At 37.9% G+C, this 19,243-nt stretch overlaps 1 protein-coding gene across 3 annotated transcripts in view; it reads left to right on the top strand.

The window, feature by feature from the left end:
* The window catches only part of AFF2 (AF4/FMR2 family member 2), a 584,839-nt gene that overhangs the window by 481,501 nt on the left and 84,095 nt on the right, over positions 1–19,243 (top strand). For all 3 annotated transcript variants that reach the window (XM_023752977.1, XM_014454947.2, XM_023752976.1), the window contains one exon: positions 4,320–4,357. In XM_023752977.1, the coding sequence (XP_023608745.1) occupies positions 4,320–4,357 (38 nt within the window). The remainder of the gene's footprint in view (positions 1–4,319; positions 4,358–19,243) is intronic.

The raw sequence follows: 19,243 nt of genomic DNA, 5'->3' as shown, positions 1-19,243 counted from the left end.
TATATATGTATATATAGTCATGTTTTGCTTAATAATGGGGAAATGCATCATTAGGTGATTTCCTCAATGTGCTAATGTTTAAGGATCATGATGACCAAAACAACACAATATTAAATCAAGCACAAGGAAAAATGTTGCAGTCAAGAGATGCTGTATGTATAAGGCTGCTGTGAACAGACTACAGTATACTGTTTTACAGTAATGCTTTTCTTTATAAGTAGAAAGAGTACACTCAAAAATAATTATAAAAACTATAATATAGTAAATACATAAGCCAGTAACATAATTGTCTATTATTATTATCAAGTATATGTACAGTGCATAATTGTATTACTATACTTTTAAACGACTGGCAGCACAGTAGGGCAGCACAGTAGGTTTGTTTAAACAAGCATCACCACAAACATGTGAGTAATATGTTGTGCTACAATGTTACAATGGCTATGAGGTCACTAGAGGATAAGAATTTTTCAGCTCAATTATAATCTTACTAGTGGCCCGGTGCACAAGATTTGTGCACATTAAAAGGGGATTAATTAGAGGAAATATTTTAATATTGTTATTTGCCCTTTCTCTATAATAGAAGTGTCAGAGATGAAAGAAAATTAGTAAAATGTATATGAAAATCATCCTCCTTTCAGAGTCTGAGGTGCACCACGGGACCCAGAGTCAAGTCCCCACCCACCCACGTGTGCCTCAAAATCGTGCAAGACCCAGACCCAGCCGGCCCCCCCTCATTGGGCTAGATCCAGACTCTGCTGGTCCCACCCTTGTCAAGCCCCGCTGGGTGGGGGGCGCAGCCTCCAGTCCCCTGGCCTGGCACCAGGGTGGGGGTGTGTGGCCTGAGGTCCCCCAGCCTGGGCCGGGGCAGGGGGCAAGGCCTGGGGTCCCCCGTCAAGCCCCGCCAGGCAGTGGGAGTGGCCTGAGGTCCCCCAGCCTGGTGCTGGGGCAGGGGGCACAACCTGAGGTCCCCTGGCCTGGCACCAGGGCAGGGGGCGCGGCCTGAGGTCCCCTGGCCTGGCACCAGGGCAGGGGGGCGCGGCCTGAGGTCCCTTGTCAAGCCCCTCAGGTGGTGCGGGCCTCAGGTCCCTGCTGATTGCTCCTTAAGGCTCGTTATGGGAAGTTGTCCTCCACTGTGGGTGCAGCCATCTTTGTGGTGGAGGGATGGTTAATTTGCATGTTTTTCTCTTATTATATAGGATAGGATGCCGTCATTGACTTAACTGTTGTTAAGTGCTGCAAGCATGACTGTATACTTAAATAGTTGTGTGTGTTTTAAAATATAGGGTACCAGACTTTAAAATGACCATGCAGAGTCTTTACTTCAGCTTCCTAATTTTGCCAGTAAGGACCCTGAGGCACAGTGTCAGTTGGTATTTGGTATTGTAAGATAAAACAAAGCATATTTTAGTCTCTGCCCCTCTTCTTGGCATGGAGCTCTGAAAACCCTTGTAATTTCCTAAGTGATAAGAACATTAAGAGCACCTTTTGTTTTAATATTTGGTCTGGACCCAAGTTGCTAATGCAAGATATTGAATCCCATGGAAATGCCTGGGTGATAGGAATGTCTTTTTTTTTTCTAATGAGGCAACTCTTGGTAGGCTTCTGGATGGGAGCTGTTCACCAGAAAAACAAGCCATGATTAGAAGCTTGGAACATTCAGCCCTATTTCTCCCCCTTCCCATTTCTCTAGAGAGGGGAGAGAGGGGCTGAAAATTAAATTAATAATTATGTTAGTAAGCCTCCATAATATTTCTGATAGTATGGGGTTCGGAGAGCTTTTAAGTTGGCAAACACATCCACAACTGGGATGGTAGAGAAGTTCTTATGCTTGGGACCCTCCCCAGACTTCACACTATATACCTCTTCATCTGGCATCTGGCTATTCATCTGTATCCTTTACCATATCCTTTAATAAACTGATAAACACAAATAACTGTTTTCCTGAGTTCCGTGACCCACTCTAGACAAGTATTTGAACCTGAGAAGGGGACTATGGGAACCTCTTATTTATAGTCCACAAGTCTGAAGTACAGGTGACAACTTGTACTGAAACTGGCAACTCAGTGGGACTGAGCCCTTAACCTATAGGATCTTATATCCCCAAGTATACTAGTATAGTGTTAGAAATGAGTTAAATTGTAGGACTCCCAGCTGGTGTTGCAGAAAATTTCTTAGTAAAGGAAAAAATCCTCATACATCTGGTATCAAAAGTGTTCTGAGTGTGATAGTGGTGTGAGAGTGAGGAGAAACACATGTGAAAGACTACTGTGTTTTCTACTACAAGCATATGGATAAATATGAATGTATAGTAGTCCCTCTTATCTGAGGGGTTACATTCTAAAACCCCCAGTGGATGCCTGAAACCATTGATAGTACCAAATGCTATGCATACTATGTTTTGTCCCTATACATATATATCTGTGATAAAGTTTAATTTGTTAATTTGGCATGAACAACAATCCTATACAACAAAAGCCCAGTGACCAAATGGTGGAACAACCAGAATGACCAGTCGACCAGTCGCTATGATGCACACTGACCACCAGGGGGCAGACACTCAATGCAGACAGTGCGTTCCCACAGTGGGAGCAGCTGCTCAGAGGGCAGGTCCACATCCGCTCAGCTGATCTGGATGAGCAGCGCTCCCACAGTGGGCCAATCCCCACAGGCCACACCTCCTACCAGTACACAAATCCCAAGCACTGGGCCTCAACAGCATCAGCTTCTTCGTTTCAGTATTCTTTACCAGGATAGGTATTAATATCCTAAGTACATGTGAGACATGACTTGGGTCAGCCAGGAACATATTGCTCATTTTTACCTGTTATCTCACTCTAGTTTTCTCACTTTCTACCACTTGCCAAATTTAAACCTTAGGTACAGATGTTGAGAAAATGATTTTTGCATATAAAGCCAAAGAAAGTGTCCAGTGTCCAAATATTAATGGGTATTTACCTAGCAATAGAACCTGAGACTTAATAGAGGAGGACTTGGATCTCCAACACTAATGCCTAAACTTGGGAAGTGTTTTATTTTTAAAAAAATCATTTCAAGGTGTATTGAGTTGTTGTTATGCATAGAAGGGTTCAGCATGCTTCTGCACTGGTCATCCAAAACAAGTCCAATGTTATATTATAAATCGTCTCTGTTACAAGCTCTTACCTCTGCTTTCTAATTTATAGCAGTATGCTCTTCTTTTCTTAGCCCTCACCCATGTCCAAGATTAACAAATAAAAAGGTCTCCAACTGGATACTTTTTTTAAGGATCTGAAGAACCCTGAGGTTGTCAAACTGCTGCTTTAGTACACCCCATATTAAATATTTTTCTATAGCCTCAAAAAGTCTAGGCAAGTACAAGTTTGGTTCTGATTACATAATTATGCTACAAAAGTATGAAAAAAAAATCATCACTAAAACCTCCAGGTGCTTAAACAGCTTGATAGACTATAGCCATTCTACCATCAGCACCCCCAGCTGTGTTGCTTAGAAACATTTTAATTCCAGAAGTATTGAAGGAGATGCAGTCCCTGTGGAGAGGGAAACAGAAATCAGAAGGCTGTTGACAGATGATCTGAGTTGTTTCTTCTAATATACTGTGAAGATCACTAGCTCTTTTCATGAATGATAAATGGACTTTACACAGATCAATGGGTTCAGCAATAAACTGGAACCAGGCTCCATGTCTGAGGCAACGCAGGCCAAGAGGCCCAGAGATTTTCTCATTTCAATGATTTGGTGTGTTTTCTTAAAGGTTCCACAGGAGGACAATGATCTGAGCATTCGGTCATCCCTTGCCTTTTTGTAACGTCTGCTAATAAAAATGATTTTAGAAATGATACTTTAGCCTTTTTGTAACCATGCAGGTGCAGCCAGGTGTCAGTAGTAATGCAGGGTAAGTGGCTCCCTACCACAGACTTTAAAATACAAGATATGCCAATGACCATACCCTCTGCATCTACCACCTTTCCTGACATAAAAACCAAAGGAAGCCCACATGGGGGAAGATTAGAATGAAAGGCTGGAAGAGGAGAATCCACTTGTGAATCTAAGTGCTACTCCTATGGACACGGCTGAACTTTCCAGGCAGCCCTGACAATACCCGCCTGTGTCTGAAAGATGTACTTAGGCATGTAACCATGTTCCCTGGGAGAGGAAAATTGCTTTCTGTGTCTACAGTCTGCTTATCTCCAGCAGCCGGCTTCAACTAGCTCCTTATCTTTCTGAAGAACATTTTATATTGTTTATTGTTTTGGTAACTAGTTGCAAAGGTTATGCTTGCTAATGTTGTCTAATTGCATTTTTCCTTCTGTTTACAGGCTGTTGAAAAGGCAAAACCTAAGAATAATCCTGTGAAGTAAGTTATTTTTTTATTAGCTGGAAATTTTAATTTTAATGGACTCCATGCATGTGAAAAAATTAAGTCACAAAAGAGACCTTGGATTTTGAGTTAATCTCCATTCATGACAATTTAAAAACAACAGAAAACACACACACAAACAAAAATACCTCCAATAAGTCAGGACCAGCCTTTGTTTTTTACTGTCATCTTTATCCTGAAGTGCCCTAAGTTGTGCCCAGTTTACAAAAATTACTATGTGCCATCCATGAGTAGTTGCCAAATACTATTATAAACATATTCAATGCATAGTGCTTTGAGTCTTTGGGTTTTGCACATGCTAAAAAGCTTACATTTTTAATTGCAAATCTTGGAACAATTACAGAGATGTAAATAGCTGAAAATGTGCCAAGTGATTTCCAGCCATGACGGGGAGGTTCAGCACCTTGGCATCAAGGCCTCATGACTCTGTTAATGAAAAGCTCACGTACTATATTTAACTAAAAGTTTTTCTAGCTAACAGTTATTTCTAAGGCATTCTATGGTATACTCTTAAATTATAAACAAGGTGCATGGCAGTCTTTTAAATATAGTACATCTTAGACATCCTGTTTCTTCCAGAAGGGAGACTTTCAAATTAAGAAGGGTGTACGTCTTGTCATTAAGGTTTGTGACATCTGATTGCAGTGTTATGTTTCATACCAGTCCTCCTAGTCATGTGGCCTAGAGAAGATCTGCTATATTTGCTGGGTTACTATAGGTCTGGTAATATCACATCCTTAGGAACTATGTGTTAATTTATCTCAGCTAACTTCCATTATAGTGGGTATCCGATGTAGAAATGAGGAGTGCATTTATTTTTAGTAGTTTCTGTGAGAATGAATCAGGTAATACCAATGACAAGAAGGCTGCTTGTGTTTTGCAAAATATTTAACTTTTTCAAGTCACTAGGGTGGTGTTTAGCATACCATTAAATGTAAATTCTAATTCTTTTTCCAAAAGGTTTGATATACTTTGTTTTCAAGTTGAATTTTTCTTAGGCCACAGAATATTCCTTGTTGGGCTTCTGTAGCCTCTGGGACATTTGTTGTCTAGAAATGTATTATGCTGTAACCATCCTATGGAAGTAGTTTTAGATGCTGCATTTTTCTCTGGGTGTTCGGTTGTGGATTAAATCTTCTCTGCATCCTGATTTCTTTTCTATCTATGCCCAGAAGGCTTCTGTGCTGTGAGTCCATAACAGGTGAACTTCATGAATTAGAGCATGGTGCTAATGAGGCCAAGGCCAGAACTGTAGTCCCTGAGTGAGCCATAGGTGATCTTTCCCTTAGTCTGACTGCACCCCCACTTTGGTCTATCCACATGCAGATGTGTGCCCCAGATCACAAGGAATGGGACAAGTGCTGAAAGCGTGTAAATATAGGCCCTCCATGGGACAAACACCTCCAAGTTCAAGCCCTCTCAATAGAAAGTGAGTCCCAACCTCCATCTTGGCATACATAAGACTGCCCATTGGTAGTGTGTGGAGCTGCTTTAGATCATACCTTAGTGGCTGGAAAGTAGGACTAGTTTTCTCCCTGCTCCTTGTGAGGATTTAACCCTACAGATAATTATATTTTTATGAGCTCTTATTAATTTACAATGTGACTTTAATGTCTAGCACTTTAAGGAATATTCTAAAGGGAAAGCAGGAAAACTAAAAGAGCCAAATAATTAGTAATACAATAGGGAGATTTATACTTTTAAATATATTTGAAAATCTGCTTAGGACTAAGCCTACATCACAGTCATCTGGTAGAGGCTTAGAATTGTCTTCTATTTAATAAGATACTGTTCTCAGTGTGAGTTTGGGTGTCCTGTTGCACTGGGACTCACAATATCTAACTCACTTGCCTAGCCACAATCATTGGAGCACATTAAGTAGAGAAGTCTCTTCAAGATCTCAACTCAGGGACAGAAATTCCAGAGCCTGGCTCAATTAGCCTGACAGCAGAGCAGAAGTGGAGTTTTAAAATGTTTTATGTATAGTGATTCTCTTTCCATTTCTGCTGTCTGCCAGAGAATTTCAGTTATACATAGTGCACAGGGACCCTAAATAGAATAAGGGTTCAATACATGTACTCTGAATGAATGAACAAGTAAACAAATTAGACACATCCCAGAAAACAGTCCTTGCAGGAGCCTGGCCTGGATGTTTAATGAGACTGGTGGCTCTACACTAGTGGAGTATCAAATCAGAAGGGCCCATGTGTTCTAACTTACCAAGTTGTTCAGTCTCTTATTCTTGAATCATACCATATGTAAAATAGTCACATGTTGTTCTGGTTTATTTTAGCTCTTCTGCCTCTGATTAGTTACTGGCTTGATATTTTATGCAAGAATTGACAATAGTGTGGGAAGGCTTGGGGAGGCGGAGGGAGCGGGGTCAAAAAGGGACATCTGTAATACCTTCAACAATAAAGATACAATAAAATAATTAACATTTGACTGTTTAAGCATACAGGATTGCTGGAAAAGTAGAGGTCTAGAGGCATCATTTATAGTTAATGTATGAACACATTGGTGAAGATGATCTTATGTGCGATTGGATGCCATTCTCACGTGCAGTATTTGGTTGATGGTTGAGAAAAAAATCAAAAGAAGAAGAATATTTTGTGACATGTGAAAATTATATGAAGTTCAACTTTCAGTGTCTACAAAAAAGTTTTATTGGCACACAGCTACATTAATTTGTTTACATACTGCCCGTGGCTCCTTTTGTGCTACAGTAGCAGAGTTGAGTAGTTGCAACAGAGATCATACAAAGTAAAAAATATTTACTATGTGTCCCTTTACTGGATAATTTTGCTGACCCCTGCTCTAGTTGATCAGTTAGAAAATGGCACAGATTTAAACTCTTCCATGACTATAAAGCTTAAACTATCAACCCTTTCTCTTCCTGCACTTTAAAACATTGAGTAGGTATTTACTGAGCCCTGATCATTTGTTTTGGAATTTCTGAGGCTGACGTACCATGTAATTCTCACTCAGTGCAGAGATATCACTCTTAAATCACTATCTTTGAAAATTTTTATGGATATAAGATCCATTAACAGGGCAGTGATGCCTCATAAACCAGTGAACACATAGCTAGAGCATACTGCCAGTTTCCCAAGTTGTGTGAAGATGGATATATTGCAAAAGGTATATGCATTTTCTAAAATTCTGTTGTTTCCCAAGATCTAACTAAGGCTAAGTACATTTTCATTAGAATGATGGTAAATGATTATCCATCTAGTTTGTATATTTTCCTGTCTAAAGGTTGAAATTCCCCTCCCTATTTCTCATCTATTTGTTCAGTTTATTTTTAATACCTTCATGGTTGCAAGTTACTTTCATCACCATAGGGAGATTGTAGTACACATTAATTATACTCCATATAAAAGAAATTAAATTTATGCTTAGTGAATGTAATCACATAATACACCTGAATACACTAATGACTTTACCTTGAAACATTAAATATTACCTTTGAGAGTAAGAATCAAAATTGAACATTCTTAAGATCAGTTATCAGGGCAAGAGATGCTGGGATATTTCTCAGTCTATTGGAATCATGCCTGTATCAAAGCTTGGTTAGTATGTTCAAACTGTGGCTCATTAATGTGTCACAGAGACTTTCACTTGGATATTCAGGTTCTACAGCAATTATCTCCAAATATTCATTGTGACAACAGGCCTGAGAGATGTACAGATTTCTTCTACCATATGTGACTCATCACATACATTTAAAAAAAAAACATTTCTGTTATTAAAACATATGTGATAGTACACTTCTGCAAATGTGAATTGCTTTTGGCTAAAAGCCATGCACTAATAAGTTGAGTTGAATCTAACTGAGGTTGACCTCTATTACCAAAAGAGAGAGGAAAGAGAGAGAAAGAGAGAGGGAGGGAGAGAGCAGTTGTCAAGCATAAAATAAGAATCCACTCTGCTTAGGAAATTACAACTTTTCTTAAGAACAGATCTATTTTATAGCTATTGTGGTTTCATTATTGAAAATGGCAAATAGCCACAAATATTTTCCTGACCATAATTTTGTGAATTATTCATTTATTCACTGAATGAATATTTATTGAGAATCTATGGCATTCCCAGAACTGTGATAGATGATGAAAGAATTAAAAATACATCTGACAGGGCTCTTACCCTCGGGGAGTTTAGAGTCCAGTAGGAGAGATATAATCAGTTTGCAAAGAACTAAAAACAAAATAGAGAGAGATACGTTTGTTAAGTGGGGTACTGATAAGTATGAGGGAAGCTCTAAGGACAAAAATGCTTCTAGTTATCACTATTGGAGAAGGGGTGGAAGAGCAGGAGACATTTGCACCAGGACTTTGAGACTGTAGTGCTGAGGAGGTAGGCAGTGAAAGGTCAGATTGGAAATCAAGGCTCAGAAGTAGTGGAGGTTTAGGACTCTCAGAGCTTATCCAGTTGACAGAGATTAGTTTAGTAGAGTCAAATACCATTGAAGCGCTCTAACTTGTTACTGTGAATCATCAATTTATCCCCTAATTTTTAAGTATAAACAGAGTTCATAGACCTAGGTTCTAGTCCTGAATTTAACACTAGTTTGTTGTATGAAATTGGACACATTCTTTCCTTTCTATAGACCCTAGTTAGATACTTTATAAGGTTCTTCTACCTCTTAAAAAACTAAAGCTTGAAATCCTCTTTTATAGTTATTCTTATTTTAGGACATATTTGATGTTAAAGTTTGACATAGATGCATACAAGCACATACATTAAACATTACATATGTAATTCATACTAGTATATGTTTATACACAAACATAATGCCTCTTCCCCTTATTTCTGCCTTATATATCTGTGAAATGAAAGACAAGAAGCCACATCATTACAGTTTTAAAGAGCTATATTATATAGAAGATAGTGTGGCTCCAAAGACATGGTTTAGCTTTTTAGATGATCCCTTAGGGCCAAAGGTAATTTTGCTTTTAGAGTCCATATCTCTTGTGAAGCTCTTGGACACAGGCACATCACATATATGTAGAATGTCACTGGGATCACCACATCCTCTCAGAATGATCAGGTGATGGATTCAGTACTGTGTTCCACCAAACACTAGTCTTGTGGGTTGTCTCCTTTAAAAAAAAGGTTCAACACCACAGAGATTTGGTATTACACTATCACCTCTTTTTCCTGCAGCTCTCCTCTGCACATTTGCATAATTCAGGCTCAAATAAGTCTTATAGAAAGAGGTCTGTTTAATTTTGTCTTATACAAGATTTCCCAAATGTGTTTGACCAAAGGACACCTTTATCCAGCATGGTATTTCATGGAACAAAAAAAATGGATGCTCAAGTCCATGTGAAATGAAATGACCACATAGGGATCTGGACTCATAGATAGTTTTTAGAAACTTAGAGCTGAATAACTTATGTCCAGTCTCTATAAGAGTATTAGAAGTGAGCAGACTATTTAAAAAGTTAATCATGGAAAGGAAAAAAAAAATCCCCAAAGTCTGAAATTGTAAAATATCTCCTGTGTCTCTTTTACATTTGTCATACTCATTGATTTTCCTGAATTACAAATGACATGAAAAGCAATCTTCAATGATTTTAGGGTACATTTAGGAGTAGGTCCTTCTGAATGAGACCCTTGAAGCCAACAGTCCCCAGTAAGCCTCAGAAGAGCAGTGGGTAAGCCACCTGGCCAACTCGTTTCAGTGAGGTATCCAGACCAGTGTACTCCATCAACAAAAATATAGTCAATCTCTAATCAGCTGTGGCCATTTTAATGGTAGTTAAAGCAAATATAGGAATAAACCTTCTGTCTAAACAGCTGCATAAAAATAAATTGTGCCTGCCCTAGGCAATTTGGCTCAGTGGATAGAGCATCGGCCTGCAGACTGAAGGGTCCCTGGTTGGATTCTGGTCAAGGGCACATGCCTGGGTTGCGGACTCAATCCCCAGTAGGCGGGGTGCAGGAGGCAGCCAATCAATGATCCTCTCTCATCATTGATGTTTCTATCTCTCTTTCCCTCTCCCTTCCTCTCTGAAATCAATAAAAATATATATTTATAAAAATAAATAAATAAATAAATAAATAAATAAATAAATACATTGTGCCCTTTATGTTGTCCAGATAGCTATATTCAGATGCAGAAATGTCTAGCAATCATCTTCACAGCTAATGAAACTTGCACAATTTTCTGGTCACCCTCTATTTTATAGGTAATTGGAATTACTTTTTAAAGCAACAACATTCATAAAATACCTCTTTATTCAGTACTTTATAAAATATCATGTTACTTTATAATCCTGTTCTTCTTAGCATTTACTGCTTAGACAAGAATGGACAACTCTGTTTAATTCATTTGTACAAGTCAACTCAGTTTTTAATACGTAAGAACTACACCAAGAATTTTATTTTAATGTTACCATTCAGCAATCTTTTAGAAAACCTAAAAACTCAGAATCTGCTGGAAATTCCAGCAATCCATGCATATGTGTTCTTTTAACAAATGTTAATTTTGTACCTACTATTTGCTAGGCTCAGTTGATAGGGAGATCAATGAGGTGAAGTCTGCCCTGGAGATCCTCACCCTCTATCAGGGAAACAAACACATCATTACACTACAATATAATAGACAGGCTCTGAAATGGAAGCATGTGTAAGCTTTCTACTAGGCACAGATGAAGGAGCAAGCGCTACTTGGACGTGGGATCACCCTAGATCAACAGGAGGCCCTTGGTGAACAGTGAGGGTGAAGCCATTTGAGAGAACAGAAAAACACTTGCAAAAGACATAATGAAATAAAAGCAGATGTGGAGTTGTGGGCAATGTCTGGTAGGAAAATGCAGCTAAGGAGAGGGAAAATGTTTCACAGTAGAAGGAAATATCAAGTTTCTGAATGTCAGGAGAGAAAAGAAGGAAAAGAGTAACTGTGTATGCCAAGATACCTAAAGTATCACACTACTGAAGACTCATGCCTCACTTTTAAAATTAAGTGTAGAACAGTGCAATGTTGACGAAACTAAGAAAATGCTAGAAATGATTCTAGAAAGTTAAAGGTTAGAGTTAGGGAAGGATTATAAGGTGCCCCTTTTTAAACTGCAGAGAAATAGACATATCAAATCTTCTCTGATTATATCTGGCTAATCCTTCTCTGCGAACTTAGATGTAAATCTCATGTAGGGCTTCTTTGAGCACCTAGCTGTTCCCTTGTGGCTTTACCAACACTTGATTGTTCCTTCCACTTTTAAAAATTTTACTTTCATACACCAATAATGAACTCTCAGAAAGAGAAACTAAACAAAAAATCCCATTTACCATTGCAACAAAAAATTAATATACTTAGAAATAAATTTAATCAAGGAAGTAAAAGACCTGTACTCAGAAAACTATAGGATGTTGACAACAGAGATAGAGGAAGATATAAATAAGTGGAAAAATATACCGTGTTCATGGATTGCTAGAATCAATATCATTAAAATGTCCATACTACCCAAAGCAATCTATAGATTTGATGCAATCCCTATTAAAATACCAACGGCATATTTCACAGATCCAAAACAACTACTCCAAAAATGTAAATAGAACCAAAAAAGACCCCAAATAGCTGTAGCAATCTTGAGAAAGAAGAACAAAGTTGGAGGAATCATAATATAGGATATCAAGACATACTACAAAGCCACTGTACTCAAACAACCAGGTACTGGCACAAGACCAGGAATATAGATCAATGAAACAGAACATAGAACCCAGAAATCTACCCAAACCATTATGCACAATTAATATTTGACAAAGGAGGCAAGAACATACAGTGGAGTCAAGATAGTCTCTTCAATAAATGCTGTTGGGAAAATTGGACAGGTACACACAAATAAATGAAACTAGACCACCAACTTACACCATACACAAAAAATAAACTAAAAATGGATAAAAGACCTAAATGTAAGTCATGAAACCATAAAAATCCTAGAAGAAACCATAGGCAGCAAAACCTCAGACATCTCTCACAGCAATATGTTTACTGATACATCTTCGAGGGCAAAGGAAACTAAGGAAAAAATAAATAGTACTACATCAAAATAAAAAGCTTCTGCACAACAAAAGAAACCATCAACAAAGTGAATAGAGAGCTCACTGTGTGGGAGAACATATTTGGCAATGATACATCTGATAAAGGGTTAATATCCAAAATATATAAGGAACTCATACAACTTGAAAAAAGGAAGACAAACAATCCAATTAAAAAATGGGCAAAGGACCTAAATACACACTTCTGCAAAGTGAACATACAGATGGCCAAGAGCCATATGAAAAAATGCTCAAAGTCACTAATCACCAAAGAGATGCAAGAATGGCTATTATCAACAAATCAACAAAGGACAAGTGCTGGCAAGGATGTGGAGAAAAGGGAACCCTAGTACACTGCTGGTGGGAATGCAGACTGGTGCAGCCACTGTGGAAAACAGTATGGAGTTTCCTCAAAAAAAAGAAAAATGGAATTCCAATTTGACCCTGTGTTCCCACTTCTAGGAATATATCCTAAGAAACTCAAAACAATAATCAAAAAGAATATATGCACCCCTATGTTCATAGTGACACAATTTACAATAGCTAAGATTTGGAAACAGCCCAAGTGCCCATCAGCAGATGAGTGGGTAAAAAAGATGTGGTACATTTACACAATGGAATACTATGCAGTTGTAAAAAAGAAGGAACTCTTACCATTTCCTATAGCAAAGATGGACCTGGAAAGTATTATGATAAGTGAGATAAGCCAGTCAGAGAAAGATAAGTATCACATGGTCTCACTCATATGTGTAATCTAATGAACAACATAAACTGATTAACAAAATAGACTCAGAGACATAGAACCATATGGTTCCTTTTACATTATTCAAACATCTAGGCTACACTGAGATATATTATTTTAAGCATGAGACATAAATTATTATTCTAAGCTTCGTTTTCTGACTTTAATCCACAAACATAAAATACTTTGTGAATGTGTTTTTATCAGCTGCAAACATAAGCACAGTAGGACTATTTTTCTTTTTAGGGAAATTATGCATGTCCCAGGATAACTACACACAGGGTTCCCAATAATAAATCAGTCCTCTCTCAATCACAAATATGTTTAAAGTCAGGAGTCTGAAGTCATAAGTTCTTACTTAGTTGACTAGTAGTTTGGGGTGACTGATAACTATCAAAATTATTTTATTTGGACAGGGACTGAAATAGGAAACATATAATTTCTGCTTTACTAAAGCTTTTACCTAAACCAACAGAATTATCTAGAAAGCCAACATTAAAAAAAATAAGGGAACTCATTCTTCTACAAGAAAATGTTTCTATATATAGAATCTACAGCATGGGAGTAAGTTACATGTCCTTATAAACTAGTTTTTATATGTATGTGCATTTATATACTCTGTGCCTTAATATACCCACATGTTCCATGTTAATTTAAACCCAAGATTGAATTGTCACTGGTGTTGGACAGGCAGAGGCAGCCATAACTATAGAAGTTCTCAAATCTTTCTCTCAGTGTCAATTTCTCTGTCCTCATCACCCTCTAATATTTTCACTGCTTTTCTCCTCTCAGTACCACATTCCCACAAGTGGGTTCCATGTAGCTGGGAAAACACTTTTGATAACTCTTATGGCCTTTTGCTTATTTTTAGCAGCTTCAAGGAGTATATAACTATAAGCTTCTATGGAAGCCTGTGAGTTACTAGCAGGACAACCCAGGGCAGACAAGGAGCTCATCCATACTCATTTGTCTCTGTATATCAAACCTTTCAGTGTACAATGGAGGAATCTGCTAATAATAGCATGTGCATTTAGAAGCACACCTTATTCATATCTTTTCCACTAGTGAGAGATATGTATTACTATGAACATTGGCTAAGTGAAAGTTCAACTTGTTTCAAATCATAATGCAAGGTTTTACTAAGCAAACTGTATGTACTAGCAAACTTGCTTGAAAGGTATATGTGGTTGTATTTATACACTATCTGCAGAAAAAAAGGTACACTCATATATAATTTAAACCTCACATCTTTCCTAAAGTATGTTTATGTGATTGATACAAGATTATAGAGGAGAACATTTAAAGGGAACGGGAGAACTTAGTATTTTTAGCACTACAGAAATATCTGTTTCCATACTGATACAACTAAAAAATGCTATGTGTTTTCAAATCCATCCAAATGAGTTCTGCCCTACAATGATAGAGCTAAGCACAGCCAGTCCTTTCTGCAATGACACTATTGTAGTGCAAAGCCTGTTGGGAGATCCTTTTGGAGAGTTTCATCACACATGTGTGTGGTTCTTAGTGATATATGGTAGCCTATGAATGTGGGTTTAACTTTTGAAAAATAGTCCAGGAACATGACACAGAGCCATGGATATTGAAAGAGTGGTTTAAATAATTAACTAAATAATTAAAAAATAGTCAATCAAGGCTATTAATGTGGGTATTGTTTCAAAATAATAGTGATTTTCTCTTGTGGATAGTGAATACCCTGAAGAGAAATTTTACAAAGGCTTAGTGCAAGGTCAACATTATTAGACAACCACCCTGTGCAAAATAGCAACCCCTCCAAAATATACATTCACCATCCTTTTCAACCTACTTTATTTTTTTTCTCTTTAACAATTTTCTTCATACTGTATTTATCTATTTGTCAATTGGATTAAACAATATATTTAGCTATAATCTAGTTGTCTTTGTTTTGAGGTGTCTCCTCCCACCAGAATATAAGGTTCACATGATTAAGAACTTTGTTTTATTCACTGTTGTAACCCTAGAACTTGAAACAGTACCTGGTATATAGTAGGAGCTCAATATATGTTGTACGAATGAGTGTAAGCATGTATGCATATGACTCTGAAGTTCAGTCATCTTAGTTTAGTATGAGAATTAGTTTAGTCTTGGAGTAAGCCTGATTTTACACTGCTCTGTGGATAATCACTGAATTCCTTATTAACCTTCATGTGACTTACTAACTTTCCCTGGAAAGTAACTAAAGTTTCTTTTAAAATAATCTATGTTCCATATTGGTTTGACTCTGAGGCATTTTAAAATTAGTTTTACTATCTTTATAGAGCTATATTTTACCTCACAAATGATTCTTCTGGTCTATACTCACCTTCCTAATCAGAATATATTCCGACTCTTGATTTTGAAGGGAGGGCACGAGGAGAAAGATACCAGATTTTCTATGGGTGGCGGTTAAGCATAAGAAGTTGAGTTTGATATCATTAGGCATTTTCAAGAATGACAGAAGGCATACATTTGTCACTGAGGGACAAAGAAATAGAAAGGTCATTAAGTTAACAGCTGACAACACATGCTATTTCACATTTAAAAAAATATTTTATTGATTTTTTACAGAGAGGAAGGGAGAGGGATAGAGAGGTAGAAACATTGATGAGAGAGAATCATCAATCAGCTGCCTCCTGTACACCCCCTTCTGGGGATGTGCCGGCAACCAAGGTACATGTCCTTGACTGGAATCCAACCTGGGACTCTTCAGTTCACAGGCCAATGCTCTATCCACTAAGCAAACCGGTTAGGGCTATTTCACATTTTTAAAGGCAATCTTGATGCTCAGAAATTAGCAGGATGGTACACACAGTAGCCAATGCCAAAACATGCATACTTGCCCTCTTCCTAAGAACTGGAGAGTATAAGAAGCATCTGATTTCATTTTCTACTTCCACCATACTTCACTGTCACACATGAAGTAGTCTTTGGTAAGTTTCCCCATTGGCCCATATAGCTTCAGAAGTTGGATGGCCCAAAGTAGTTAGCTTTAAGGGAGCTGGTCCTTAAGCAAGGCTTGACACATAGAGTCGTAGACATTTCTGGCCACAATGGTTTAGGCAATATCTCTGAGAAGTGCTAAAACTAAGAAAGCTTTTTAAATTTCATATTATTTTCATGAATATGTAAGTAATCAAATCCCTTAGTCACATCTCAGTGATTCGGTTTAATTTTTTCACTTTACATTGATGTGTATAAATAAAACTGAAAAACAACAAGACTATATTTCAGGAAATAATACTGCTACAAGGTTAGTTTTGATTCATACAGCATTTTGTAGAATTGAATTTCCTGCTCTACACTCTCAGGTGTTGTTCTTAAACTTGCAATAATTCAGGCTGATTTTGTTGGAAAATCATCACTGGATGAGGAACATACTTAAGAGGAAACTGTTTGGGACAAACTAGTTTTTATGCCAGGGACACATAATCTAGGCTGGCGCTGTTAGAATTCCCAGTCTTTCTGTTCATTCAGGCAGCACATTCATTAGCAATCCTTCAGACAGAGTATAATAACTGTACACATTAGAGAAATTTACTTTGGATTGCTTGGGAGACTTCTTGGCTAACAGGTCAGTAATCAAATTGTAGTTCTTAGCAGGCACATTAAATATTTGACTAGTGGTTGCAAGACTCACTGTAGTTTTATTTCAAATACTTATCATAAAACTATTTTACGTAATTATCTAGGACGACAAAGATCCTGAATGGATGACAGAACAGCATTATGGAGGGTAGGGTGAGAGGAAAGAGGATGATGATACTAAGTAGTGAAGCTCTCACTGTACCTTTGTAGGCATCAATCATTTCCTACTTGTCAACTTTTTAATTATAAAGGAGTTATTTTGACAAGACATTGCAGCACAATTATTCAGGAGACCCAAATTCAGAAACGTGCCCCAGCTCATAAACTTCACCAAGTGGAAGCTGAGAATATTATGGACAGAATATATGGAGTCTCTAGGAGGAAGGAAGGGAAAGAGGAAACTGATAGAGAAGCCACCTATCAGGTGGCTCGGTAACCTTGGGTAACATTGATTCTGGGGGTTGAAAGAAAAGGTACTAAAAACTGGTTTGATTCATGAAAATGGGAGAGTTGGAGAGATGCCAGAAAGGATAGTTTTATGAACAAGAGGGCAAAGAGCAGAGAGGATGCTCATCAAAGCATATAGTGTAACTTAGCCTTTGAACTTCTTAAGCAAAACTTACAATGGGAAGGTGAGAGAAGATGCCTCTGTTGTGTTCCTGTTAAAAGTCTCTCCACTTACCATACTGTTGTCTGTGTCCTTGAGTCTTTCTTTTTTGTTTTCTTTGCTTAATCCCTTCACCCTTCTCATGCAGCCCCCAGGTAAAGGGGTGATAAATGGTGTGGAAGGAGACTTGACTTGTGGTGGTGAACACATAATATAATATACAGATGATGTATTGTAGAATTATAAACCTGAAACCTTTATTATTTTATTAACCAATATTAATAAAATTAATGTCACCCCAATAAATACAAAAATAAAATAAAAGTCTCTCCACTTAAGCCACTCATTGGAGCATAAGAAAACTTGGTCAGAAATAATGTGTCTAATGCCTACTTCTAGGTTTTTAATAATACAGACATTAAGTGTAAAAGACAATATGTCAGTCTGTGCAGACTGGTTGGTACCATTCTTTTATGAATTTTGTACCCAGGTGATTATTATTATTTAATAGAAAAGGAAAGTAAAACAATTTCCAAGATCCAGCAGTAACACAAAGCCTTTAACTACTGCTGTAAGTGGTGTATGGTTTAATACTTAAATTTCTAGCAATCAAGAAGCAACCTTGTGCAATATCACCAGAGCTCAATTCCCAGTGGGCATAATAGAGATGATTAGATATATTGAGTTCTTTGTGTCATTCAAAGAAAGCATAATCTTATACACATTGGTGTTAGCTTCCTCTCATTTCATTTCAATTTTCAATAACCAATGTCATCACATGTAATGGTTTCTTCATAATGAAACTTCATGTCAAATTGGATTTGTCTTTCAAGTGAAAGATTATTGTGAAGCCTTCTGAAATCTGATCCTTGAAATAATTTTTGCTGTTACAAAAATCAAAGATATACTTTAAATCCCCCCAAACAAGAATAATGCAGAAAATGAATAATAAAAACAAAACATATTTGAAAAATAAAATTTATATTTCTGCTTTTGATATTTGACAGGCCTTGGGAAAGAAATGCTCTGGTTAATCAAAATAATTTGATTAATGGAACTACCACATATAGAATGAATGAATTTTAAGGAATTAGAAGAGAGTGCCTAGCATAATCTAAACCTTTTTCAATAATTCCAGAAGACCAAACAAACTTAATACTATCAATGGTTCCCCATTGTGACTTTTGCACAGGAAATCTAGTTGCTCAAAATTCTAGCTCCTTACTGTTGGTGAAAGTGTAAATTGGTACAGCCACTATAAAAAACAGTATGGAGATTCCTCAAAAATTAAAAAAAAATAGAGCTACTATATGATCCATTGATTCCACCTCTGGGAATATATCCAAAGGAAATGAAATCACTATCTCAAAGAGAAATCTGCAACCACACGTTCATTGAAGCACTACTTATAATAGTGAAGACATGGAAACAACCTAAGTTTCTGTCAACAGATAAATGGATAAAGAAAATGTGATTTATATATATAAAAAGCCAGCATCTGTAACAGCCATAATGACCCTAACGAACGGTTGCTATGATGCCCACTATGGCCAGCGAACTGGCTGATCAGGGGGCAGGGCTGCCAACCTCCTGCAGCCCCTCCCCCTGGCTGCCCACTCCTGATCGCCCCCCACCCCAATAGGGGGCAGGGCCAGCTGGCCAACCTCCTGCAGCCCCTCCCCTGCCCAACCCCACTCCAGATCAGCCCCCGACCTCGATCAGGGGCAGGACTGCCAGCCAACCACCCATGGCCCCTTCCCCCAGTTGCCCAGCCCTGATCAGGCCTGATCGGGCCTGATCGGGCCTGATCAGGGCGGGCCGGCTGGCCAACCTCCCACCATCTCCTCCTCCCGGCAGGCCCAGCCCA

This window comes from Myotis lucifugus, unplaced genomic scaffold (genome assembly GCF_000147115.1).
Source record: "Myotis lucifugus unplaced genomic scaffold, Myoluc2.0 scaffold_40, whole genome shotgun sequence".
Classification (NCBI taxonomy): Eukaryota; Metazoa; Chordata; class Mammalia; order Chiroptera; family Vespertilionidae; genus Myotis; species Myotis lucifugus.
The sequence above is the reverse complement of the archived record's forward strand: the minus strand, read 5'-3'. Positions and strand labels throughout refer to the sequence as shown.